Raw genomic sequence first — 26,619 nt, forward strand, 5'->3', positions numbered from 1 at the left:
TACTTAGAACATCTTAGGGATTACAAAATAAATTAGTTATGCTGCAGGAATAATAAGCAACAACTTGAGCTGTGCTGTAATGTGCATGTTTCCTCCCTGGGGCCCTCAGCAGTACATCTCCCTAGGCAGAGTCCTCAGACAGGCAAGAGAACAAAGAGAGAGGGGAGGACGAGAGTGAGCAAATGGAAAAGGCCATCTCCAGGCACCCACCGTAACCATCCCCTCTACATTTACATCCCTGCCGTGATGCCCAGTGTCAGCCCTGGATAGGACAACCTTCTGGCCACTCTATTTAAACCAAGAAACAATAATGTGGTTCACAGGAAAAAGTGCTCAGGTCTAGAGTAGTCTGGCCTGTATCTTCACCCAGTCACTAGCCTGCTGTGCGCCTCTGGCAAGTTGTGCAACCCTTCTGGGTCTCAACCTTTCTGGGTCTCAGTTTTCTTATCAGTAAAATGGCGTATGTGGAGGGAGTGGGCTGCTGAGAACCCAAAGCTTTCCCACTGGCATGTGGGACTTCACAGCATTGTGAAAGAAAGTAGTCTTTGGATGGAGAGCTGTCAGATCAGTTTGCCTAAATTTCTGGTCAGGCACAGTCTAGTCACCAAAATGTGGAGACAGCCTTACAGATTTTCTGGGGATGAGCTTAAGCTATCTTTCTAAAGAGAAATTTGGAAGGCAAGCCTGAGAAAAGAGGTCAAGAGGCCTTTAGAAGGGAGGACTGTTTTATAAGTTACTGTCAAAGATCTGAAGGACATGAAACCTTCTTCACTGAGAAACTGCTGAAGGGTGGAAACAACATCTTACCCCATAAAATAAACTGCCACTGTAGGAAGAAGGGGACTGAAAATAAAAGAAGCTGACACACAACCCACTTGAAGGTCTCTCTGAGCCAAAACAGTAACCCCTACCAAGGGAGCCGAGCTAGGTGCTCTTTCATGGGGGAAAGAACCTCTAGCTCGAACATCCAGCAAAATAAATATCAGTGTAGAGTGCAGTCCACCAATTCACAGTGTAAATGACTTTGGAATTAGACCAATTCACTCCTCAATATTGTTCAGAGAAAAAGACGGATTTTCTGGTTAAAAAAAAAAAGGCAAAAAAAAAAACCAAAACCAAACCCCAAACAAATAAATAAAACCCAAACATTAAAATCCTCTCAACTGGTCTTTACTTAGATGGACAGTAGTAATTATGTACATACTTATTAAGAAGACATATTCATAGAAACACGACAATAAAGATTAGCATATTCAAAGAAATAGTCTTTAATTCCAAAGAGAGAAACTAAATTGACTTTAAAATGAATTATTATCAAAGTGAGGTCTATCTTATCTTCACAAAACCATATTTATTTCATGCTAAAAAAATAGTTGAAACAATTTTACATACCTCTCTTCCCTGAGGGATTCCAAGAATTTGGAAGCATTGTGGAATGGAAAAATGCCATAATGTTACAAAGCATTTTAAAAAGAGATCATTATAATAGTTCTATATTTCAGCATATAGCAGAGTGATACTTATGAGTTATAATTATCGCCTTTCAATAAAGTCAACTCAATTTTTGCAGATTAGAAAATAAATAATATATACATTTTAATTATTTTTTGATACATTATATTTTAACAAGTACTTAATGATCATATGGAATATGTAAAATTTCTTAATTACATTTAAAATAGAAGATTGTTATTATTTTTACTAGTGCAGGAAAATTAAGTGTAATTTTTGTGAAATGTATGAGACTATTAGAGCTACCTGTTTAGGTGAAATACAGTCCAATTGGATATCTAATTATAATTTTTTAAAATTCAAAAAGATTTAGTGCTCTGATAATAACGCTTTTTAACAAAAGACAAAGACAACCCATACGTATACTTTATCATAAAACCATTTTCATTGTATCATAGCAATAGTTCTGGACTAGAAAAGATCCTCCTGGGAATTCATTTCAAATTATTGAAGCAGCTGTTTCTTCAGTTTAAAATAAAATATCCATAACAAGTTCACACATGACAGATGCAAGGTAAAAACTAAATTCCACAGTGTGAGCTAAAAGCAGATGTTTTGAATGATCATATTTATAACCAGATACAATAAATCTTAGTTACCTACAGTAATGTTTCATGAGTACTCTTTTCCAAGAATTTGCTTCCAATATACTTCACGTAGTTTCTTATATTTTGAAGATCTAGGCTTCATTAAATATTAATACTTTTATAAATTCGTATGTATCTGGTTTTCTTTAATTCTCACTCATTTCATGTGCTTCTCCAAGAACAAAAGAGCTATTACGGCACTGAAATTTAATATATTTATTTAATTCCATATACTTCCCTCATCCAATTCCAAGTCAGAAAACACTTTTTAAAAAATATAAAATAAACTCATCACTACTAGAAAGAGTGAGACTTCTAAGTCTTAGAATTAGTGGTTTGCTGGGTGAATGGGCACTCCATAATTTTTAGTGACTACTAATGTATAATTAGAAAATCTAAAAAGTAGGAAAAATGCAGGTTTAGTGAAAATCTAAAGAAAAGTTTGATGGGAAGAGCACAAGACTAGAGCTATGAATATCTTCCATTCGATATTATTATCTTCTAATTAGTTTATCAGTAGTTTTCCTTTTGCACACTGACTGGCATTTCTAAAGCAATCCTGGCCTGCGGGCACCGCGAGCGATCTGGCATCGCAGGGGCGGGAGCGTTCAGGTTCACCTTTCCTTCTTACTGGTTGTGCAATTGTTAGCAGATACCATGGGCTCTCCCATGTTACCCCAGCAGGGCTGTTTTCAGGAATAGATATAAAACTATTATACATATACCATTCCTTTGTAAGATATAGGATTTATATTTACAGGCCATGCACATACGTTTTCAGTTTTCTATAGGTAAACGGCCAGTTGTGTATCAAAAGTCCATGGGTAGGCCACTCCTTCAGCATTGTTCCCACTATGGCAAAGCATCACAGGTAACATTAGGAAGCAATTAAAACAAGTCATCACCTCTGCATGATGCTCTTCATTTTGCTGTAAGACTTCTATGCAGAGCTCTGCTAGGTGAAGAACTTCTTCCAGCTTTCTAGCAGGTGTTGCCTGGCTCATGGTCTCTATATTAAAAACACATCATAATAATATTACCTTAAAACAAAAAGCCAAACATATTCCAAGATGTAATGATGAGACAAGAGTGTTAAAATAGGATGAGAAAGCACATTTTTGAGAAATGAGAGATGCAATAAATACAAACAAGTATATTCTTTAAAAAAGAAAAACAGTTCACCAGATTGCAGAAAACATTTCACCCACAAAGCAATCACAGGGAACTGCAAGTGCTTTGCCATTTAATATACAAGAACTAACAGGTGCATCAGCACATTAGATGCTCAACTTCTGCAACAAACAAGTTATAATTCTTCTCAAGGCCGGAAACACAAAGAGAGCAGATACCACAGACTTTTCTTTGTCTCTGTATTGTATTATCAATACAATACCATTCTCACCAGATTGAGTCATTCCTGGCATTAGCAAAACCCATGCTTTTTTGTTGCTATTTCAATTCCCAGCCTGACATGTCTATAGTTCATGTTGATCTTAAATTCAAGAAGTACAAAGTCACCTAAAACAACTCTGACAGCCTGCAATTAACTGATCTCCTCCCCTCCTTCTCTGACCACCATCATTCCCCCCCCCCGCACCCGAGGAGGAGCAGGGGCATTCTGAAAGCTGAGGGTTCTTTCAGCATTAAGGCAAACTGGTATAAAAAAGCCAGACCACAATAAGATTAAGCACAGCCGCCTGAAATTCAGTACCACCGAAGGCAAAGTAGTTGATTTAAGAGATACAACTAACACCAGAAATTAGAGGCGCCCTGTGTAATGGAACTGTTTCAAAGTGGAACGTGAAGAATAGTTTACAGAAAGGTTATTAAAGATAAACACTGTCTTAAATTTATGGACCCTTGCTTTACCCCAGTATGGAGGTTTTTAAGGAAGGGAAATAAAATTTTCAGAAAAAGAGCTTTCTCTATGGAACCAAAGAAGTCTTTTTTTTTTTTTTTTCCAGGAGATCTTTTCGCTCAACTCCTCCCTAAAATTTCAGCCTTAAATTTGGAGGACATTCTGCCTTTTGTTTTTAATTTGTTCCCAAGGGACATAAAATGATACCATCAAACACTGCATATAGTCATTGCTTGTTTATTAAATATTTACTCTAAGCTTAGTCTAGGACACAGTGTGATACATATGGGGTTACCATCCCCCACCCCCGGTACACATCCTGCTAAATTCTCTTGCAGGAAAGAAAGCCATTGACAGCCATCAAAGAGTACTATGATTTTTTCAGGAAAATGAGACTGCAGAACACCACATTGTCGAGTGCACCTACAGTGTTCTTAGCTTTGAAAGTAGGAGAAAGTATAAGATGTGTCCCTGATGCTGAACAACTCAGACTCCAAAAGTCACCACTGAAAGGATCCTTAGACATGAGCTATCCAATCTTCCATCCCTTTCATGAACACTTCAACGTACTCAAACATGGATGAAGTCAAGGAAACTCATGACTTTGCACCACAGTCTACTCTACTTGGGGCAGCTCCATCTATTCCAGTCTGGTGAAGAGGACAAGACCTTTAAGAAAAGTTTGAAAACAGTGTAAAGTAAATGTAACGGTGATGGAGAAATGTGAGAGTGCTGAGAGCAGCTGAATTTAAGGGGACATCAGTGGGAAGGTAAGCAGGACCTGAAGTACGTCCTAAGGAAGTAACAGATGACCAGGGTAAGAAGAGAGTTTTCTAGAAATCTTTGTATGACAGAGATGTGATGCATTTCAGAAGAAGGTGATGAGGACGATGGTTATAAATGCTACCATTTATCGAAAGCCAACTAATGTGTCAGGCACTGCACCTAGATCTTCCCATGTGTTATCATACTGATTTTTTAAACATCTTTGTTTTTTTATCCATAAAACTCAGGAAACAAGCTTGGAGAGATAAAAATGCAACAGCCAATAAGTGGGGAAGGTGAGACCTGGACTTATGTGGGCTCTTAACACCTCTGCCTGGCAGGGGTACACACGTGCTGGGGAACAGTGATCAGTGCTGAGCCTGAGGTCAGGGTGTGACAGACTTTAAGCAAGACAGTAAGTAGACTGGATTACCATATCCTACAGATAACTTGGGGCAAATGTTTCTCAGCAGGGCTTCAGAGTAAATTGATTTTAGGAGAATGTATTTGGCGGTTGTGTACGACATGAAAGGCTCGGCGAGGTCGTATGACATGGACCCTGAGGGTCAGGTCCAGTCCTACGGAGAGCTGGGGGGAGGTGGCAGCGGGAGCCGAAGAGGAAGTGCAAAGGTGCTCTGAAGAAGGCGTTGGCAAGCCCTGGTGACTGACTAGAAAATGCAGGCCAGAGAAAAGAATGACCCTGAGGTGTGGAGGCTACACGGCTCCAGGAATGATGATGTGTGGTGGCTGAAAGCAGGAAATGGGTCTTCGGTGCACCATCCCATTAGTATTTTAGAATGAACTACCATATAGGATTAATAACTGTAAAATCTGCATGCACAGAGAGTATCTCTCCTGCCTGGAAAACTTCTACTCATTATCCAAGAACCAACCTTAACGTTACCTTAAGTGTGGGACTTTCTCAAGGTTCTAGAGCCGAATGCTCCTGAGTTCTGTATTAAAGGCTCAGAATCTGGATCTCATTATCTTGTACTCTCAATACCTTAAATAGACTTCAGACCATGAAGGGCAGTTTGGGAATGTGTACTGAGAATGCAGTAGTATAATTTTAAGGAAAGGTATGTTAAAAATAAAACCAACACCCAAATTATATATTTCATTTAACTTTGTGTTAGACTACAGAGAGCTCTTTTGTCCCTAACTTGCCAAGGGCAGATGAGACAAGAAGTCCTCCAATGAAACTTAGCTGTAGTTTGAGACCACTGCTCAAGTTATTGGTGAATGCTGCGTTCTCAAATTATTAAAAACTTTTTTGGAAAAGAGTTTTCAAAATAATTTAATTCTCAGGAGCATTACACTTACCTTCCTGAGTTTCTCCATTATTAGATTAAGGGTGTTGAATTAAGTTAAAGACTCTTAACCCAGGGGCTAGGAATTGGTTTTAGGATATCCTTGAACCCCTTGAAGTTATATGCTAATTTTCGTGAGAGATAGATTATAACTGTCAGATTCTCAAAGTGGTCCATAAAGTGAACGATTGCGAAGAAACACTGGATCATATAATCCCTAATATTCCTTCTAGCTAAGAGATTCTATGATTCCTATAAATCCAACATACTGGATTGTGTTATTTCAATATATTTATATATGTTTATAGCACATATTTTTCATAAGAGAAAGGCAACAAAACTTAAATGTGTTTGTTACCAAAGAGAAACTTATTTTTCCAATATACTTTACTATGTTATTTACTGAATCCTACAACCATTCTATAAATTAGGGAATCCTGACCCTACATGCAGATTAGGAAAAAGAATCTTAGGTTAGAGAAGGTGCCCAAGGTCATACAGATACTGGCTGAGATGGGATTAAACCTTACCTCTGATGTCATTCAAGCACCAATAATACAATGACTTGAATTTTCATTTACAAATTTCTGAATTGGAATAATGCACACACAGACACACATTGAATATATATATTTATATATATTCACACACATATTCATATATATTCATGTATATTATAAATAAATAAATATATATATATAATGGTTTGTCTGGAAAAAGTCCAGCCATTGTTACTGTAACAAGGAAGGTCTGCATGGCATCAATGCAACCTGGCAGCCAAGGAGAGTGGACTGGAATGTGCCTGTGTGAACAATGATGACTTCCCTGTACTAGTCAGTGGGGGTGGTAGATGCCGGTGAGCATGTGTACGGTGTGGCCGTCGCATTCAAAATGAATGAGTAGAGCAATGAATGTGCACCGAATTTTGTGTTAAGCTTGAATATTCCTCCTTGGAAACTATTTGGATGATTCAGAAGGCCTCAGCTATGGACAACTGGTGATTGGCAGCTTCATCATGAGAATGTGCCTGCATGTGCATAATTTTTTGGCAAATCATCAAATCACCCAAGTTACTCAGCCCTCCTCCAGCCCAGATGTGGCGCCCTGTGACTTCTGGCTTTCCTCCAAACTGAAATCACCTTTGAAAGGTAAGAGATTGCAGACTGTCGATGAGATTCAGGCAAATACGACGGGGCAGCTGATGGTGACTGGGAGAACTGTGTAAGGTCCCAAATACCTACTTTACAGGGGACTAAGGTGTCATCGCCCTGTGTACAATGTTTCTTGCATCTTATATCTTCTTCAGTAAATGTCTCCATTTCTCATATTACAGGTCTGGTTACCTTCTGGAAAGACTATTGTGTGTGTGTGTGTGTGTACGCGTGTGTGTAGACACACACATATATATTTCAGAGTATATATATGTAAATGTGTATATATTTCAGAATATATACCTATTCTGAAATAGCTGAAAGTTTGAGGAGTTTATAAAGTTATCATATCCTTAGCCACAAGTATGCAATAATGGAAAAGAATTCCAGAAACCTCAAAACTTAGCTCTGTTTACATGTAATTATGTCAAAACCAGCTTTTATATTTGATGCTATCTTAAGAAAACAACTTTGAGAGTGCCCTATATCCTACTAAAACTTAAAAACAGTCTAAAACATTTTATTCTTTTTAGATGAAATTTACTGAGAGGATTAAAACTTTGCACTTGAACATAATGGCCACTCTAATACTTTAAATAGACAGCATTTTTGTCAAGGACACCATGTATGCCGTCCTGGGGTATCACCCATTCGACTACAGCCAAGCAGTTTAATGCATTCTGTAGCCAGAACTCTTTATTAGATAACAAGGTTATCAATAGCTCCATTAAAATTCTGAACACTGTGAATATTTGTGAATTCTTCCTTAAAATGCTCACTTCCACTCTTTTTGTAACATTTCTACAGCATTACAGATGTCTCTATATTCTTCTAGCTTCCCAAGTTGCTGATTGTTATAATACATTTCAAACAGTGAAATTTAATACAAATATGCCCCCAAGTAGCAAGGTTTCTTGATGAATTGCAATGCATTGCTCTTGGCTATGATCTGTCTTCATTTTGGAACATTTTTACTTTTCTATGAAAACACTCGTTGGCCCCTCAAATCAATTACTTTTACTTATACCTCTACATTTAGGAAGAAATCTCTCAGAAGGAAAGGTAGGGAGGAGGGAAGCTGTTAAGAAGACACCTGACAGTTTTGCCTTCATTCCGTCTCAGAGAGGGTGCGTTCTTCCAGCACAGCCCCCAGCTTCCTCCCTTAGTGCCATTTCCCATCCGAGTTCCTAGTGATGACACACGTGATGCTCGTGGTGAAAGTTATAAGGGGGCATGGGGAGCACGCCAGTAAGATCATGTGAAAGTCCCCTTTCTCCATATAGTATATGGAGAAATTTATAATCTCTTTGACCTTCACTTTTTACACACTGCTTGTGTCTGTACTTGCAGCTGAAAAAGAAACAGAACTGAAGACGATGTGGGCTGAAGGACCTGGAAATAATCCCATCGCAACAGTGTCTTGTCTTCTTTTTCTTGCCTCTAGGTCATGATGACCAGCTAGGGTGCATCGAAAAACAATTCCTGCATATGCACTCAGATCTCTTGCTTGGTTCTTCAACATCCCCAGACTGTGCGGCTCTGAATTTGATTCAGCAAACATGCAATGGGTAGTACTAACAACTGAGGGTATACAGTAATGAAAAAGGTAATACATCTACTTTCATAGAATCTATGTATATCTCTCTCTAACCAAATTATAAGTTTGATGATTGCTACATATCATTCATTTTTGGTCCATGTGAGAAAGTTCTGTAATAAATCTCTGATAGAAAGTGAATTGAATGCACTCTGCATTCCACAATGAGGTTATTAGTTTGCAAGAGAGAAAAAAAATACATTGCTAGGATGGCTTTAAATTGCTCATGTATAACAGATGGAGTTTTCACAATGAATTTATTCTTTGAGGGGGTGTTTGAGTTCAGAAACTTTACATCAGAGAAAGCTAGTAGCAGCCTGGCATTGAAGTCTCCCACCTTTTCCCTCCTCCTATCTGAAGGAAAGGAACTCACTCTTCTGTTGCTTCTCCCTCCTTCTAAAGAAAATAAATCAGATGAGGAAAAAGCTCTGATGTTCAGGAGGTGAGAACTTGGAAGGCTTAAGAAAGGACTATAGGCATAACTGCAAGTTCTAGGAAGAAAGAAAAAGGAAAAAGAAAGAAGGGGAAGAAATGGGTATATGGGAAAGAAGTTAAAGGAAGGACAAGCTTGGAACCAGAAGGGAGACTAGAAACATGGCAGTGTTTACCTGTGACATTCCCTGGAGACCCCAGCAGTGAGGCTTTGCCTTGCAAGGTTTAAAAGAACAAGGAAGTTGGCTGAAGGGTACAACATCTGATTTCCTCTACCCGGAACCCCTATATTCACCCAGTGGTGAGGACCCTCAGCATTCTCTCTGTGCACTGCTGGTTGGCTAAACTTACCTACCCTCAGACCTGGCTGAGAAATGCTGAAATGGATCCCTCTATTTCCTGTGCCCCCTGCCCCCACCAAGTAGTTAGCGACTGCTCTCTCCATCTTCCTCGCCTTACAAAAGCCTAAGGAAACAGCACCTCACACACACACTGCTATGGGCACATAACCAATTTGTTACAGTTAGAGAGATCAGAAAAGGTCCCATTTGAGCCTCCATATGAGCTCCCTTTCCCCACTCATAAAGCCCTTTAGGACTGCCTGGCTGGCTCAGGGAATTTCTATGGGCTCTTCTTGCCTACCCTAATTTGAACCTTAATTCTTGCCTGGTGTCAGTGTTCTCCCTCTTTGCAGGATCCAGATTGATGACTCTGTTGAAAGTCTAAATTTTTACTGAAATTTTCACACCTATCCTCCTGCTCCAGGCAGCAACCTGGTGTAAGTAATAACGAGCCCTCATCTGGGAGCCCTGGAGTCCTCATCCGGCCCGGTCTCCATCGTTACTGGCCTTATCACCCCAAGAGGAAAGGAGCGCCAGGAGATCAAGCACTTTCTTTCCCATTACACAGAACAAACCCTCCCCCTCCAAACCGGTCTGTCACTTTGTTTAGAGCATGTGAGTAGATTAGCTGATTCTGGGGGAACTCTCTTGACTTAGCCCCCTAGAAGGAACTTGCTGGCTACTAAGACTGCCTCAGAATCTAGGGGAGAGTGGGTGTCTAAAACTAAACCTTACTTCCCCAACTCTTTAGGGTCAACCTGACTTAACATCTGCTTAACCAATATCTGACTTGCCACGACCTGGCACTGTCAGCTAATGCAAGAGAATGATGTCTCATCGACTCCTGGTCTGTCTGACTATATCCTAAATGGTATTATGGTTCTGTGAGTGCTGGAATATACAGGGGTTGCCAAAATAGCTTTACAGTTGTGACACAAATAATACAATAATTAATAAATAATTATACGAGAATAAACTGTTTCTTGTACTCACGACTGTAAACCTCCTTTGCCCACCACTGTACATTGCACTGTACACTGTAATCAATGAATGGAGTATCTTTGGTATAGATTGTGGTTCTCAACTTCAGCATGAACCAGAATCACCATGGGAGCACAGATTATTTGGCATTATTCCCAGAGTTTTAAATTCAGTAGGTCCTGTCTATGGGACCTAAGAATTCACATGTCTAACAAGTTCCCAGGAAATGCTGAAAATGCTGGTCTGGAGAATGCACTGTGAGAACTACTTGTGTTCATGAAAAACAAAGGTAGCCTGTTTAAACTTTAGAGCATTTCCTCTTTTAACTGAAATGAAGCTACATCTTTATATAAACTTAATTTTAGAAAAAAAATTACTTTTTTTCTGTAGAATCTGAACATGTTTTACTTTCTGTAACATTTCCCAGATTGGATAGCATACATATTTGGACAATCCTTGTATGAATAAAAATAACCGATCTAGGATGCTATGGCCTTCCTGTAGCTGTTTAAAATTTGTGAGAAAAATAATGCCACAGGTGTTTGAAAACAATGGGTCGGTGGCCTTCTAATGCCAAGGCTCCCTTTGGGGCCAGCTCGTTTAAAGACCCTGTCATTTAAAGCAACAGTTCCAGCTAATACCTCCTTGGAATTAACCATACTAATAATAGAGCACTTTGGGATGATTGTCCTGTGGTCACAATTTCACATTAACTACTTTACCTGGATTATCTTTCACATCAGTAAATTCATTTTTAAGCAAATGGTCGGCTGTGGAACAAAAGAGAATTGGCCACTGGAGTATATAGGTCAATGGCAGCCAGACGGGATCCAAACTGAGCAATCCTCATAAACCAACAGTAAGTGGGGATCCATGAATGACGGGCCATAAAAACTCAGATACACATGGGAGGCAAGTGCCAGTGATGCTCTATGAGTCTTTCTTTAGGAGGCATATTCTCCTAAGATCTTAAAATAAAGTATGATGGTAATGGAACTACAGAGAAAAGATTACTAGGATACTACACACACAATTTAATATTTGGTTCAACATTTCTCACAGGCTTTTATTGTTACGTGATTTGTAAGAGTGGATAAACACCGACATCTTGGTTTGAGTCTTGTTAAAGTTGTCCTTTTAACTATTGAGACGCTGGTTCTCCTTAAGTCTATGAAGTGGGAAGATCTAAGATCTCACAGTGTTTCTGACTAGAAGAACTATGAAAGTTTGAAAGAGAAGGAAGTTTACTATCACGTGTATTTGCTTTGCTTAGCTCTAGCCAGAACCATGTTGTAAGAGTTTAATGACAGCATAAAAATTTTCCAGGTAATTTTGCTAACTAATTGTATTATAGGAGCTTTTCTAAAGATCGGCCATTAGCCATGATCTCTCTCACAGATGGCTATACATTCAGCAGCTGAAACTGATACTCTCCTCATTGATTTTACTGCATCATATGCATTTCCCTTCAATATAATCCAGGTTCAGAAATTAAAAACCACCAGAATAATATCAATTCTAGTAAGTGCTATGCCAACACTAAATTATCACATCAAGTCTATTCTATAGCACCTTAAATTTCATGTCTGGTCCTTTGTGCATCAGGTGCCCCACATCCTCCTGCTATACCTTAAACTCCTTTTACCATTATTATTATTTATTTACTTTTTAACTTTTTTTTTTTGTGATATAGCAAAAATATTTATTAAAATAATTTTCTTCCAAGTTTGAACTTTATTGTAAGGAGTCCTTCTAAAACATTCTTTCATCTTGAATAAACAAGGTAACAAATACTACATCCAGAATATAATGCAATAATTAAAAAAAAAAAACTCTCCTAAAAATTAGTCCACATACTAGCACAGTGAAAGAAATGGAAATCTCCAGGGCCTTAGAGAATTCAAAGTGGCACCTTAGGTGACCTAAGAAACCAATTATATTCTTATAGTTTTCCTTTCAGTTCAAGATTAGAAGAGTTAGGATACCACGACCTGTTTTAAGAGGTAGAATTGTGCTTTTTACTAATGCACTGTTCACTGGTCAGTCTGGCCTTGACTCTCACACTTCAGCCCACCTGCCTTCGGTGATGGCCATATCGCCAAGCCCCAGGCAGCAAGGCTTCCTGATGTCTATTTAAGATCCATGAACCGGATATCCATGATGAGAAGGAAGTTCTTAGGCAGTGGGCGGGGGGCTGGAGAGAGAACGGTAAACACCTGATGCTCCACATCCACACTGGTCACCACAATGAAGCCAGCCACACTAGTCTCAGAAAGGTTCTCCTCTGTGCCCTCAGCAGTGCTAACACTCAGGAGGTGGTGCACCATATCTCGGCCAGGGGTGACAGGTACCAGTTTGAGTTGATTGTCCTCCTGAGACATGCCCAATGGCAAACAGGAGTCTGGGATGGTGGGAGCCCCAACTTTGTAGATTTTCACATCCGAAAATTTGACATTGAAGGCATGGGGATAAAAACAGCCCCGGAATCCATAGAAATACTCACGAATACGCTCATCCCTACATTCTCGCCGGAAATCCTTAGAGCGCTCAACCACACCCCCTGATTTAGGGAGCAACACAGTGCGTACAAAGTGAGGCAGGTCCCGTTTCAGTTCATTGTACAGTCGTTCTTGATCTAGAACCACAACGACATCTACCTCAAAGGCTGAGGCTGCATGCACCAGGGCGTGGTAACCAGAGCCCTTGACCCAGCCACAGGTGTTAATGACACAGCCAGTCACAGAGGCCCTTCGGTTCACTTCACACCATTGGTTGAACACATCTGCTAAACTTTTCAATTACAGTTTATGGTCAATATTATTTTGCATTTGTTTAAGCACAGTAGTTAGTCATATACTTTACAAAGTGCTGCCCCCTGATAATTCATGTACCCATCTGCTACCGTACATAGTTATTACAATATTATTGGCTATATTCTCTATGCTGTACTTTTATCCCTGTGACTATTTTATAACTACCAGTCTGTACCTCTCAGTCCCTTGGCCTTTTTTACCCAGCCCACCAAAGCCCTCCAGGCGGTGCTTGAACAGTGAGGCCAGGGGCAGGGCAGGTCGCAGTAAAGGGGCAGGTGAAGATGGCCGCTGTGGAGTGGGCAGTGGAGAAGGTGCAAGGGACTCCAGAGGCTTGCGCGCTGGGAGGCAAGCTGAGGGAGGAGGAAAGAGAGGTTTCCTGGACATAGGAAACACAATGTGAAAGATACCATTTGAAAAGATTTAGAACCTTGGGTGCAAAAAAAATCAGTCAAAAGATCTTAATGTCTGTTTGTATGTGTTTCCTTTGTCACATAATACCTATTAGGGCAGTCTACTCATGCATCAGTAGTGATAATATATTTGATGCCAAGGTTTGGAGAAAGTCTCCTAAATTGACAAGTATAAAGACCAAGTGTAGAAGTAGTGACGGGCTTAGTAGCATCTTAAATATTTCTAAAGTTTTAACATTCTGGGTCTGCCAGTCCCTGTGAATGCATTTGTATGCCTCAGGGATATTTTACAGGTTTCCGTCTTTAAATTAAAAAAAAAAATCTGGCATTATAAATGCTTTGACTAGACCTTTTAATTTAGTGTTTGAAGCTATACAGCCCACAGTAATGAACCCTTCCTAACGTCCAAAACTGTCCAGGCTTTGAGTACTTACAAACCCTGCTGAGAAATAAAAGAGGTAGGAATCTGTCAGCTTGCATTACTCCATTTGGTCCAACTGGCAAATACTTCTTAATACATCTAAACTATCTGGATTAACAAGGTGCTGCAGGGGCCATGCTGCTGTATGTCTCTTGGTTTCCTTGTTGACACATGCTAATAAGTAAATGAGAGGGTCATAACAGTTGGTCAAATTCTGGGCTTAGAAAATGATAAATTCTACAAAATTTCTCATAAAGGGAAGAAAGCTTGCTATTTAGAGATGGTGTTTATCTGTGAATCACATTCCATATAACCACAAAAAACCCCACAAATACATGACACACTGTCAAGTGAGCTGAGTAAACTCTTGAGACCTTTTAGGCGACAGGTGTTGAACACTTGTAATGAGATTTCCATGCATCTTCAGAGGAAGGAGATAAGATTCTAGCAAGAGCTATTCAGAGTGTTACCGATCGTGGCCGAGGGAATGATTCTCAGTAAGGAGCACAGAGAAGGACAAGCTACCTAAAATGCTCTGTTTGCTCAGGAGGTGCTTATGTTCTTGCTAAGAATTTTCACAGAAGGCAAATATTTACCAAAAAAGCAGCTTTGGAAGAACATAAAATAATTTATCCAGATCCTGTGGGAGCTGGGATATATTCAATTAAGTACTCCTCATGTACTTCCCTGTAAAATTACCACTTATTTTATGAATATTCTTTCTTCTGAATCTGTACATCAAAATATGATTTGTGGAGCTGTCATAGCATCATTGCAGAGCATGTGTCTTTTTCAAGCATAAATGATTGTCTGACAATTCTATGTAGAAAATAAAGTAGAACATGCTGTGCTTTATAAGAAAGTTAAAGCAATTTTATCTCAACTGAAATAGAGAGTAAACAAACTTGGAAAATCATCAAGGAAGCAAAAAGGTCAAATATTAATTGGCAACAGTTAGGATAAAGAGAAATGCTAAATTTAGAGAGGTAGATATTTCCTTCATTACACTGAGGTCCCTTACTTTGTCTGGAGACATGTTTCTACCGGAGAAGAATTCAGCTTATTTTTATCCATGTAGCTCTTCTTTCTAACATCACCTCCTAAACAACCAACCCTTTCCCTGCTGCTTTTTGATCTCACTTTACTATAGATTAAGTACATAAGGCTCCCATATACACAGTAGGTCCTTGAATAATGTCATTTTGCTCCACGCTGTTTTGTTACATTGATGAAATTAGCCCTTGTTTATATCAATTAGCCTATGGTAAAACTGGTTGCATTGTATGTTGTCTGGCTTAACATTGCAGAACCTATTGAGAATATTAAGTGTGGACTTAGTTTATACGAGTCTGTCTCTACATTTCTATTCTGTGTATCTACCTTACTGTGGGCCTTGGTGATAGTCTTGTAACTTTTCTTAGTATCTGGTAAGGCAAGTCTCCATACCCCGTTTTTGTTTTTGTTTTTTTTTTAAGTTGACTTAAAATTTAAAAACCACTTAAATTTTAAAGTAAATTTACCAAAGTCTTTAACAGAACAGGTAATTCTAATAGACATTGCAGTGAATTTATAGATTAATTTGGGAGGAGAGTTTGTATGTTACACTATCAAGTCATCCCTCTTAAAGTCATGCATTGACTTTACATCTACTTCAATTACTCTCTATAACCTTTACTTGAGTTTTAAAACTTTCTTTAAAGAGGTCTAGGAAGTTTTTTGTGCTTTTAGTAAAGTTAATTCCTGGACACCTTATAGGTTGGCTGTTCCTATGAGAGGTACCTTATTATCATTTCTATTTTCTAGCTACTTGATTGATGGTATGGAGCAGCAGTTCTCCCTGTGGTCTGCAGACCATGGAGGATCTCCAAGACCTTTAGAGGATCTGCAAGGTTCAAACTGTTTTCATAATAATACTAAGATGGTTTGCCTTTTTAATTCCGTTCTTCAGCTGATTCATTCTGTAGCCTATCTTTTCTATAATTGTATTATTTTCATATCCAGTATTTCTACTTGTTTTTTTAATGACTTCTTATTCTTATATTATATTGAAACATCTTCCTGTATTCCCTTGAGAATACTTATTATGCTCAATTTAAATTCTTGTTCTGTAAGTTCTACATACCATTTAGTTTATTGTCTTTTATAGGGACTATGCTCCTAGGAATCTAGTTATTTTGGCTTGAGAACTCATGATTGCTTGCAGGTACTGATGATGGGACGATGCACAGGCTCTTGCCTGGGTTCCTTGTTGGACTTTGATGAGAGAGAAGTTTAAGGTCTGGAGCAGAGAGTCCCAGGCAATACAGAACCAATATGATAATCTCCTTTTCCTATTTACTCATTAGGCAAATCCTACTGATAGGCAGTCACCATGAATCTGTTTGATACAAAGCAGCAGCATTTGGCCAACAGTCTCCTTAGGTTGCACTTCACTAGGCTAAGGGGTTTGATTGCGAGTGAAGAGGTGATTGTCTGAGGGTGTCTCAGCCTGTTCCTGTTTCCAACATCTCACTGTAGCACAGCTGCAACCCTGTCTTGACAACACTACCAAAACTGGACACCGGGCAAAGGTAAGGAAATGATTATTCAAAGGCAAAACCAAGAAGAGGCAATAGAATGTAAAGATTTTCTCCCTTCTACTCTCCCTTTGACCAGCCATGCTGCAAGCTGGTGTAACTCCACCAGAAAGGTTAGTGAGATTCGAAGCTCGACTTCTTGGGGCAGAGAACTGAATATGAATGAAATGTAGCTGAGTGTATATAGTCTGCCCTCTGTATCCAAGGTCCCGCATCTGTGGATTCAACAAATTGGGGATAGAAAACCTTCAGGGAAAAACTGTTCCATTGTTGCTGATGTGTAGTAGGTAAATTAAAGGTATACAATGGCTGCGTTCTACTGAACATGTGCAGACTTTTTTCCTTGTCTTTATTTCCTAAATAATAAAGTATAAAAACTTTTACATAGCATTTACATTGTATTAGGTATTACAAGTAATCTAGAGATGATTTAAAGCATACGGGAGGATTGTTTAGGTTATATGCAAACACAATGCCATTTTACAAAGGAACTTGGATTTCATGGATTTTTGTATCTACAGGGGGTCCTGGAACCAATCCCCCTTGGATACCAAGAGATAGCTGTACACTGCTCTTTGGATGGCAGCTGCAAAGAGATGTATAGTTCAGATTAGGGCATTTTTAAAAAAGATTACATGGTTATAGATTGAAGAATGAAAGATACGCACCTCTACATATGTAGAAAGAAGGCAGAGATAAAAGCCACAGGAAAAAGAAGAGACATATGGTGAAGTAAAATCCATCCAGGAAGAGATGGGTAGAATTGGGGTCAATAACACAGGTGGAAGAGTCAGCCTTGAAGAGGAAGACATTCAAAGCCCCTGATGCTGGAGAACAGGAGATACGGGTAACTGGAGCCCGTAGGTTTTAGGTATGGAGCTAGAGAGCTGAGTTCTGTGAGTATTATGCTTACAAGGTTGAAAGGAAGTACCTGCTCTCAAACCCTAAGTTATGCATTGTTTAAACTTAAGATCCAGTTCCTCTGATAGCCTGATTTGAAAAGAGAGAACATTGAGACTGAATCAAGTTTTCATTTTTTTAATGGGATTAGCTGTGATCATCCCTCATTGAGATTGCCCTTGTCTATTATAACTCGCCCTACAAAAATATATTAAATTAAAATAAATAGAGAAAGGATGGATGACTCATTGACAAAGACTGTGGGTCAAGGAAAGTGCCCCTTGTTTAGGTCACTGAACACCTCGGCAGAGGCTGATAAGTCGTCTGAGCTGGCAACGTACGTTCCAACCGAAGGGTGGAAAGCCAAAAGCGGAGTGCCGCGTGACAGTGCTACCGGAAGCTGTTTTACACGGACTAATGCTTTCGCAGAATTCAGCTCAGATCAAACAGGAAGGGTGTTAAAGGAATGCAGACTCAGAACCAATTCTACAAGGAGAGAGCTCCGTGTCCTTAAATGTCTTCATGGGTTGTCTGGAGTTGACAGAACGCCTGTCCTTTCCTTTGGTCACCAAGGCCCCGCGAGTGCTGCAAGCATTACTGTCACGTCGCCGTGGGTGTCCGTGGCGATCCTCGTATCCTCACCTGACTTTTCACTTAGTTGGTTAGTTACCTGAGTGTGTAAAGAGTGACTGTGACACGGCACAACACCCTTTTCCTTTGTTTTAAGCTAACTGAAGGTACACACAGAGCTTTAAAGCTCTGCCATACATAAGCCAATAGTGTCTTCATTTGCCTCTTCTAGTCAATAATCCTCGCAACTCCTGCTTATTATGTCCCTAAAACATCTTTTGATACATAGAAATTAATCTGGCAGCATTGCCATGAGCTAACTAACTGGTGTGAATGCAAACTATATAATGTTGGGTTGTTGTCTTGAATGGCTAGTGAGGTGCGGGAGAAAAGCTGGGCAAATAAACAGACAAGAAATCCTCATTCATTCCAGATCAGAGGTGGAAAAGCCTATAGTGATTTGTAATCCTTACATAGTGCTTAAAAGGGAATATGGTCTTACTACTTTGCGGTGTGTACATTACACAGATTAAGCTAATGGTGTAACAAGCAAGTGGTATTAAAGACATCTAATTCAAAATATTGATGAGAACATATTGGTAAGAATAATTTAAAATTAATATTTCAATTGTGTCAAATTAGATGACGGAAATCAAAGTAATTTATTGTTATCAGAAAAAAATCCTCTTAGGTAATTTAAATAGTTCATTGGCCATCTGAAAAATACTCATAAGCTTTTCTTTATATAAAGTACAAAAATAAATTTTACCTTGGTCCCTATCCGGATGATCACAGACACGAAATCAGTGTAGCTCGAGCAACGAATTTTTTAGTGTACATAAACATACTTTACAGACTAAAAACATTTTATGGATTTATATGATATTGTTGAATATTGTAATGAAAAAGACAAGTCATTCTTCATTTTAGAACCAGATATTGTGTCAATTTGTCCCTAAATCACTAGGTGACTCAAAAGCAGAAATGAAGTCCCTTCTATACACACATGTCCTTAAGCAGAACAGATTTTATTTATTTATTATTCTTTGCTACTCTGACAACGGAGTGCTAAATTAAAATGCCACCCAGATGGCAAACACATCCTAATGACGTAAGGACTGCCACAGTGCAACTTCTCCTCTCAGAGAAAGTCAGCAGCCAGCCGGTCCTCTGGGAAAGCATCTCCATCCTGCTCGGCTGAGACAGAAAATGAGAGCACTGGGGGTTACTGAGCCCCAGGCAGAGCCCTACTGCACAAAGACCTTGCCTGTTCATTCCGCGCTACCTTTTCTTTAGGGCACTTCCACGTTCCTGGATTCACAGTAAACCAATGAAGTACTAAATCTATGCAAGAGATCTCAAGTCAAGGCAAGCTCTAAGTTGTGGTTCTCACGTCTTCTATTGTAAGTCACTATATGATATGTAGTTTTCAGGAGAAAGATGGGACTGTTATTAGATATTATGGTTGTTGTCTATAAGACATTCCTCAAATTGAAGAACAAATTGTTTCTTCTTTAAAAAGAGCATCAACTGGCATGTGATTAAAAAATCAATTAGGAAAATGAAGTTTCAGTATTATTTTGAATCTTAGATAACAAATAAAAAGGATCTTACTATTACATAAATAGCATAGCTAATGATGAAATTAAACCCAAGAAGAAAACTAGCTGATTTTATGACAGCGTAAACCTCAAACATTTCTTAAAATTAAAAGAAAACAAAAACAAACAGCTTTAAGGGTCGTATTGGAATGTAGATAAAGGACTAATGGACAAAGCCAAAGGCAGGTAGGATTGAGGGAGGGAGGTGGAGGTCGGTGGAATGGGGGAGAGTGGTGGGTCGGGGGGAAATGGGGACAACTGTACTTGAACAATAAAAATATTAAAAAATTAAAAAAACAGCCTTCTCAAAATTTTATGTTCTAAAAATAAACTGTCTGTTCTCATCAAACACATGCAAGTAGTTCCCAAAAAAGGAAAGAAGGCACTTAGACAAAGTTCATTTCTTTCATCTATTTTAAAGTTGTAAAATCCTTTAATTCTGCAAATTTATGCTGCCAATGGGGAACTTGAATTCCCAGGAATGAAAGAGAATAATGACTCACAACTGAGCATCATGTTGAATTATGGGAACCAAAACAGGTTAAATTACTAGATATTGTTAATGCAACTGTGATCTATAACCTCTGCCCCTTGCTCTTCCCCCAACAAGTTCACTTTTTACATCTTTTCCATGTTGTTATTTTTAAATGGTTACTTTTTCTTCTTTTATTGTTAATTATTCAGTGATTGGTTTGAATGACCTTTTGCAAGCCAGCTTGCCAGTTTACAGATGTTTTCTCTGCTATAAATAGCGTGATCACTTTTTGTGCCATATACTCATTCATTTACTCAATAAATATTTACTGAGTACTAAATATGTGCTAGGCACTTTTTTTGGCACTGGAGATGAAGCAATTATTAAAATTCTAAAGCCCTGTCCTTGTGGGGCTACCATTCTAGGACAACAGTTGGGTGAATGAACTATATCATATGATAAACTGTAGTGATAGAGAGAAAAATAAAGCAGGGAAGTGGAGACTCTCTGAGTTGGGGGGAGGTCACACATTTTAATGTTTCAACACCTGGCCCTGAAGATGTGTAGGGAAAAATATAAAGATCCAGATTCTAGAGGCCAACTCAGACTTACACTAGGAACCTGCGTTGTCCAATTCAGCAGCCGCTAGCCACACATGGCAAATGAGGACCTGCAAAGGGGCTACTCAACTGAGATGGGCTGTGAGAGTAAAATACACACCGAATTTCAAAGATAGCATATGACAAAAGTAATGTTAACTATTTCAATAATTTTATATATTGAATATATTTTACAGTGATAACATTTGGGATACATTGGGTTAAATAAACCATGTTCTTAAAATTAATTCATCTGTTTCTTTTTACCTCTTTAAAGTGACAACCAGAAAACTTATATGGCTTCTGTAAATTTCTGTGGAGAGTGCCATTCCAGACTCCTTCCCACTGTGTTTTAGTTGAATGCAAACTTAGCTATTCAAGCTTACTAAGAAAGGGGATGGAGGAAGAAATAGGAAAATAAGAAGATAGCTCTATTATTATATAACAGTTAGACAGTGGTTCTAATCTCCCACCAATTAGCTATGTGACCAGAGCCCAGCTGGTAGCTAGAAACCTCTCTGTTTCAGATTCCTGAAAAAGTAGTAATAATAATGGTATTTATTATAAAGAGTTGTAAGGAATGAGCGGCTACATATAAAGTGCACATAAAGGTTGATTATTAAATATAACTATTTTTGGAAAAAAAAACGACTTTTGTGATGTGGCTGAGTGTTTATTAAAAAATGCTATTGCTTCCAATCAGATGGCCGGGGAGGCAGGGCCGCCAGTGGAGAGCGGATAAAGAGGGCTCTGGTGTCTGAGAGGTATGGGTGCGAATCTCGGGCATGTTGAATTTTAAGAGCGAAAGAGAAAAGAAAAAGTCACTAACTTTTTCTAGTCTCAACTCTTTTGTAAAACATCTATTTTGAAGAGTTGTTTCAGGAACTACTGCAGCAATATAAATAAAAACACTTTGGGGCAATAGGCAGTCAATAGATGACAAAATTATGACAAATCTTGGGCAGAATTTTACTCTTTTCTACAAACTAACAACAGATAATGACTACAATGCTCAAGAGAGTGCCATTTGGAAGTCTTAAAAAGCATTTGCACTCTTACACATGTAATTGATATTCTCAATTTTAAAAACACCCCCAAAACATTTCTAAGTAACCCTGTAAACTTGCAACCAAATGCAACCACAGGAATATAATCACATTTCTTAAAAACCTCTCTTCTGTTACTTGAGAACATTCTTCAATTGAGATTAGCTTCCCCCTCCATCCACTTAAATCACCGAGACTACACTGATTGTTTTTCTCTTCTCTAGGCAAGCGTTTAATCTTTAAAAGGTGTTTTTCCTAGAGTCAGGCTGTGCAGGTGGGCAGTGGTGTGGATGTTACATGTGTATGAAGTGGGGCATGTGGGGACAGCAAGCTTCCCTTCCTGACCTCCTTAACAGAACAGGGCAACAGCCTCTGCCCCATCCTTCAGGTAGGTGTGCCACGGCCCCTTTGTATTTCACAGGGGAAGTGGGTCTCTGTGGATGGGGATCAGGACACCTGACTCTGGTCCCAGCTGGCCTGCTAATTTACTCTCTGGCAGTGGGAAAGCCTCTAACAACCCTGGACTTCCATGCAAACTATAAAACCGAAATGTTCTGGGGGATAAAAATGCCATAAGAGGTTTTGGAAACATTTGTTAACGAGCATGGCACTGTTGGTAGCACAATGGGCTGTCATAAATGGGACCGGCAGTCTCAGATGCTTTCTAATTTATTTTTTCTAAAGTGTACTTTAGCGATCATTGCAGGTGTGGTCTTTCCCTGCAATGACCTTTTGCATGGCTCTGAGTGTCTTGTTCCTGACTATTTCTGGGGTCAAATACTGGAAAAGAATTGAAAATCACAGGGGAAAAAAAAGAAAAGAAACAAAGCCCTTAATGGAAGACTTCAGTTAAAAACAACCCAAGCAAACTTTTCTATAACAATGCGTCCAAAATTTGACTAAGATAAGCAAACTAGGACCAAAAATGTTAATCAGCTGTCTCTTCCTCCATTGTTTGCAGATGAAGTTAACTAACCTCTTGTCTCTTTCTAAAGGACTAAGTACCATCTTTGTGTCCGTGGCATAGTCCTAGGTGCTGGTGTAATGAAGTACAGAGCGGGGGTCCTCCCAGAGTAGGAGAAAATCCCCAAACCTTTGGCTGGGGGAAGGGGGGATGTGGATGATACAGTGTATATAAGATGCTTTGAAAAACAATGACAAATTAATAGCTCTGCCGTTCTTGAACAGAGAGGGCTGCTGCCCAGGACTGAAGGTGTACAAGACTAAGAGCATATAGTGACTAGTGACATAGCCAGGGGAGGCGGATGACCACATCGGATGTCTGTGCATCAAGGGAAACTCTTGCCCTGACTTACAGATGGCAGCTGAAAGAAGGGAAAAGATACAGGGGAACTGGCAGAAGTGGCACATCATAGGAGGGCTGGCTATGAGGTCACATGGGAAGTTCTGGGCTGATCATTTAAAATGAGGGCAGGCTGAAAGAGAGGGGGAGTCCACCAGAAGTAGCAGCCAGGTGGTCTGAAGTAGGACGGGGTCCCAGTCTGTCATGCGGTCTGGTGTGTAGGAAAAGATCCACTACAAGGTCTGGTGTAGGTGAGGAGACTGCTGAGACGCCTGCCTGAAGAAGAACGTGGCAGAGCTGATGGAGCTGTGTGGGGACCTGCCTAACCAAACACGGATTTATGGGAGATGCTTGGAGCTGAACGGTGCCCTGGAACACCGAGTCACAGACTTCAGCTTCTCTGAAGGATGTATGGAGAAGCTACTCCTTTGGGACGTGTGTCCCCCCTGGACTCCACCATGGCCCAGTGTAACGTGGCACATGTTTTCCTGAACCACTGAAAGGAGGCTGAGAACAAAGTACCCCAGATGCTGAAGGAAAGAGCTGCTCAGAGAGGATGGCGACTCTGAAACCCACAAGAGCACCTTCCAGAGAAGAAGGAGATCTGTTTGTGCAGCCGGCCTAAGAACAGATAGGGACATGGGGAACTTCTGGGCATGGTTTTGGCTTATAGCCTTCTGAGGACCAAGGGGAGCACTGCGTCTCATGGGAGAACAGGGCTCTGAGCGGGAGTGCTCTTAGTCCCCACACCCCCGAGCCGGAATCCTGTAAATAAAAATCTGTTTCCTTCAACATAGATTGTTGGGTCGTGTGTCAAGGCACCTTGAGGCTGAGCCCAGTTTGCTTGGTTACACTGGCAATACAACAGTAAATTCAGACTACAATTTCAGTAAAGACACAGCCTTCAAGGGGCTGAAGAGGTGATAGGCAGGCTAAACAGATAATGGAGGTGGCACAGGTAATTAAAGTAATTACAACTGTGAAAAATGACAGTAGGAAAAAAACAACAACAAAGCCTTTAAAAATTTAGAGACCCAGAAAACTCTTTCCTAGTAATTTCTTGATTTGAGATTTCATAACCTCTGCTCATTCCTATGATTAACAACTTTCAAAGTTAAGACCTGCTTATTTTTTATTTAGTAGCATTTATGCTTTTCACTTTCATGTTATTTTTCAGGAGTGATAAAGGAAAGATGGTTCTCTTTTTCTAGTTGTAAGAGCTCTTCAAACACTGGCGACAGCTTCCAAATAAGATTAGCGTCCATGCTTAAAACATAATGCATAACTTTAACACAGCCTCAGGTGTTTCACTTTAAATTCATATCAAAAAGCAGTGCTGAACTTTTACAGAGCTAAATGCCCTATATTTTTCCTACAAAGCATTAGCAATAGTTCTTATAAAATCAAAGTATTTTCACTATCTTAGTTAAAGTGATCTACCAGGAGCCCTGAAAAGAAAAGAGCTCTTCATAATATCAAAACACAACAACACCACGTTAGAAATAATGGCACGTGCATGCACAAACATCAATTACCTGTTTCTTTTTCTGCTGGGCCTAAAACATAAGAAAAGACAATTTAAGAGAAAAGCAAACTCTACCCATGCTGCTCACATAATATCCAAGGCCGATCAAGCCAAGAACTTAAATTTGACTTAGTTCTTGGTCTGATCCTAAGCATAAAACAAAAACTTTTGATTTTTTTAAAGATACAACAAAGAGATAATATTGTAAAAAGCACTGGAAGTTTTTTTCATCTAATAAGCATGCGTTTTGTTGTTTTTTAAAATGAGACTGCTCAGTGCTCTTATCTGATTAGATTTCTAGGCCCCATTATCTAGAATATTCTCATACTAGAATAGAAATAAGAGAGGGTGACTCCAGAAGGGGAGAAGGTGGCAGAATTTCCAGCTCACTGAGCACTGGGTCCTATTAGGCTTGTTTTAATGTGAGACCCAGAAGAATAACTACACCATTCTGATCTTTGGGGTTGCCATATCTGTTTATCTTGCTGATTAAGGAAAAAGCCCATGTTTGTGTACAAGTAAGAGTCTCCGTGTGTCCATATTATAATACCTTACAAGGTACTCTATGACTAAACAATACAAAAGTAAACAAAATGTATTATATATACACACACACTCCACATATTTTTCAATATTCTTAGATAATGTAGAAGTAAAAAAAGTTAACTAAAATAGTTAAGAACAAAAAGATTCTTATAGTTGTTTTTTTTCTGGATAGGGGTCATAATATTTAGATAAAGCAATATTGTATCTATTCAGGTTATCCACAAACATTTTCCTCATTGTCAGATTTGGAAGGCTTTAATACATCTATTTTTATATCAATTCTTTCAATCCGTGTATATAACACCCACTATTCCCAAAACATGAAAACTGTTTGAATGAGTATTCAAAATGTGAAAACCAATCTGTTTATCTTCCATTTTCCCCAAATGATCTAATATTCATTGCTTGTGCTTTAACACAACATGATATCATAATTAATGATGTTAAACTGGTAACTAAGGAGGTTTCATGTTGTTACTCTTGTGATATAATATTGGTTGCTATAGTGATGGGATGGTTTTTTTGTTAATCACACAGGAGGATGGTTATCACATGCTTTTTACAAAGATTGATCAGATTTGGAGAGAAAAAAGGATAAAACACGGTCAATTATAATCATCTTTTTCATTGTCCCAATTTTGATGAAACTATCATAATAACAACTAATTTAAAAATTTATGCACAATTTTATATTAAAAGTTCCTATAATACTTTAATGGGTGATTTGCCTTTTATTTTTAGAGATACACATTTAACACGGCAGACTTTTTTCCTCCCTAAGTTAATGTTACATGTGTTGCACAAGCTAGTTCCATAGTTAGAGCAAAAAATTTAAGGACCTTAATAGTAAAGTCCTTACTATTACTTTTAATTATATCAGTCAAAAGATTGTCGAGTAAAAACTGATTGTGTGACTTTACCAAAAATTTCAATCTACTTATTTCTAAACATCTGAAATCTTGGCATCCTTAATGAATTAAACCCAAAGAAAGAGAAAAAAAATGTACAGTTTTCTCAAGAAATATAATCTTCCAAAGGCATCAATATATTACAAGCAATTAAAAGTTGCAAGGAATTCTATCAGTGAGGGATTTTAACCCTCATGATAATCAACAAGTTTCCTCCCTCCCTGAGTGACAATGCAGAATAGAAAATAAAATTATGCAATACTACACTGTTACTGATAAGGAGAGAAACGCTGTCCATAGTTGAAATGATAGACATAGTCACAGTAATGTCAAAAATACAACCCACGAAAACACCTTTTGGCTTCTTAATCTCAAAATAAGAACAAAGGACA

The 26,619-nt window shown here is 38.9% G+C and overlaps 2 protein-coding genes across 10 annotated transcripts in view; both read right to left on the reverse strand.

The window, feature by feature from the left end:
• The window catches only part of CADPS2 (calcium dependent secretion activator 2), a 561,256-nt gene that overhangs the window by 99,587 nt on the left and 435,050 nt on the right, over positions 1–26,619 (reverse strand). For 5 of the 9 annotated variants that reach the window (XM_054564127.1, XM_054564126.1, XM_054564123.1 and 2 more), the window contains exons 17-18: positions 24,784–24,804; positions 3,005–3,108 (exon numbers count right to left, since the gene is read on the reverse strand). In XM_054564127.1, coding sequence (XP_054420102.1) covers positions 3,005–3,108; positions 24,784–24,804 — 125 coding nt within the window. The remainder of the gene's footprint in view (positions 1–3,004; positions 3,109–24,783; positions 24,805–26,619) is intronic. The other 4 variants (XM_054564129.1, XM_054564128.1, XM_054564130.1 and 1 more) reach the window with 1 other exon arrangement.
• LOC129062930 (polyribonucleotide 5'-hydroxyl-kinase Clp1-like) lies at positions 12,253–17,711 on the reverse strand. Its single transcript, XM_054563937.1, has 3 exons — positions 17,686–17,711; positions 13,523–13,723; positions 12,253–13,324 (listed from the first exon to the last, which is right to left on the reverse strand). The coding sequence occupies exons 1-3, from the start codon at positions 17,709–17,711 to the stop codon at positions 12,664–12,666; spliced, it is 888 nt and encodes a 295-aa protein (XP_054419912.1). The 3' UTR covers positions 12,253–12,663.

This window comes from Pteronotus mesoamericanus, unplaced genomic scaffold (genome assembly GCF_021234165.1).
Source record: "Pteronotus mesoamericanus isolate MK-2021 breed Mesoamerican mustached bat unplaced genomic scaffold, CSHL_Meso_final scaffold_85, whole genome shotgun sequence".
In the NCBI taxonomy this organism is placed as follows: domain Eukaryota; kingdom Metazoa; phylum Chordata; class Mammalia; order Chiroptera; family Mormoopidae; genus Pteronotus; species Pteronotus mesoamericanus.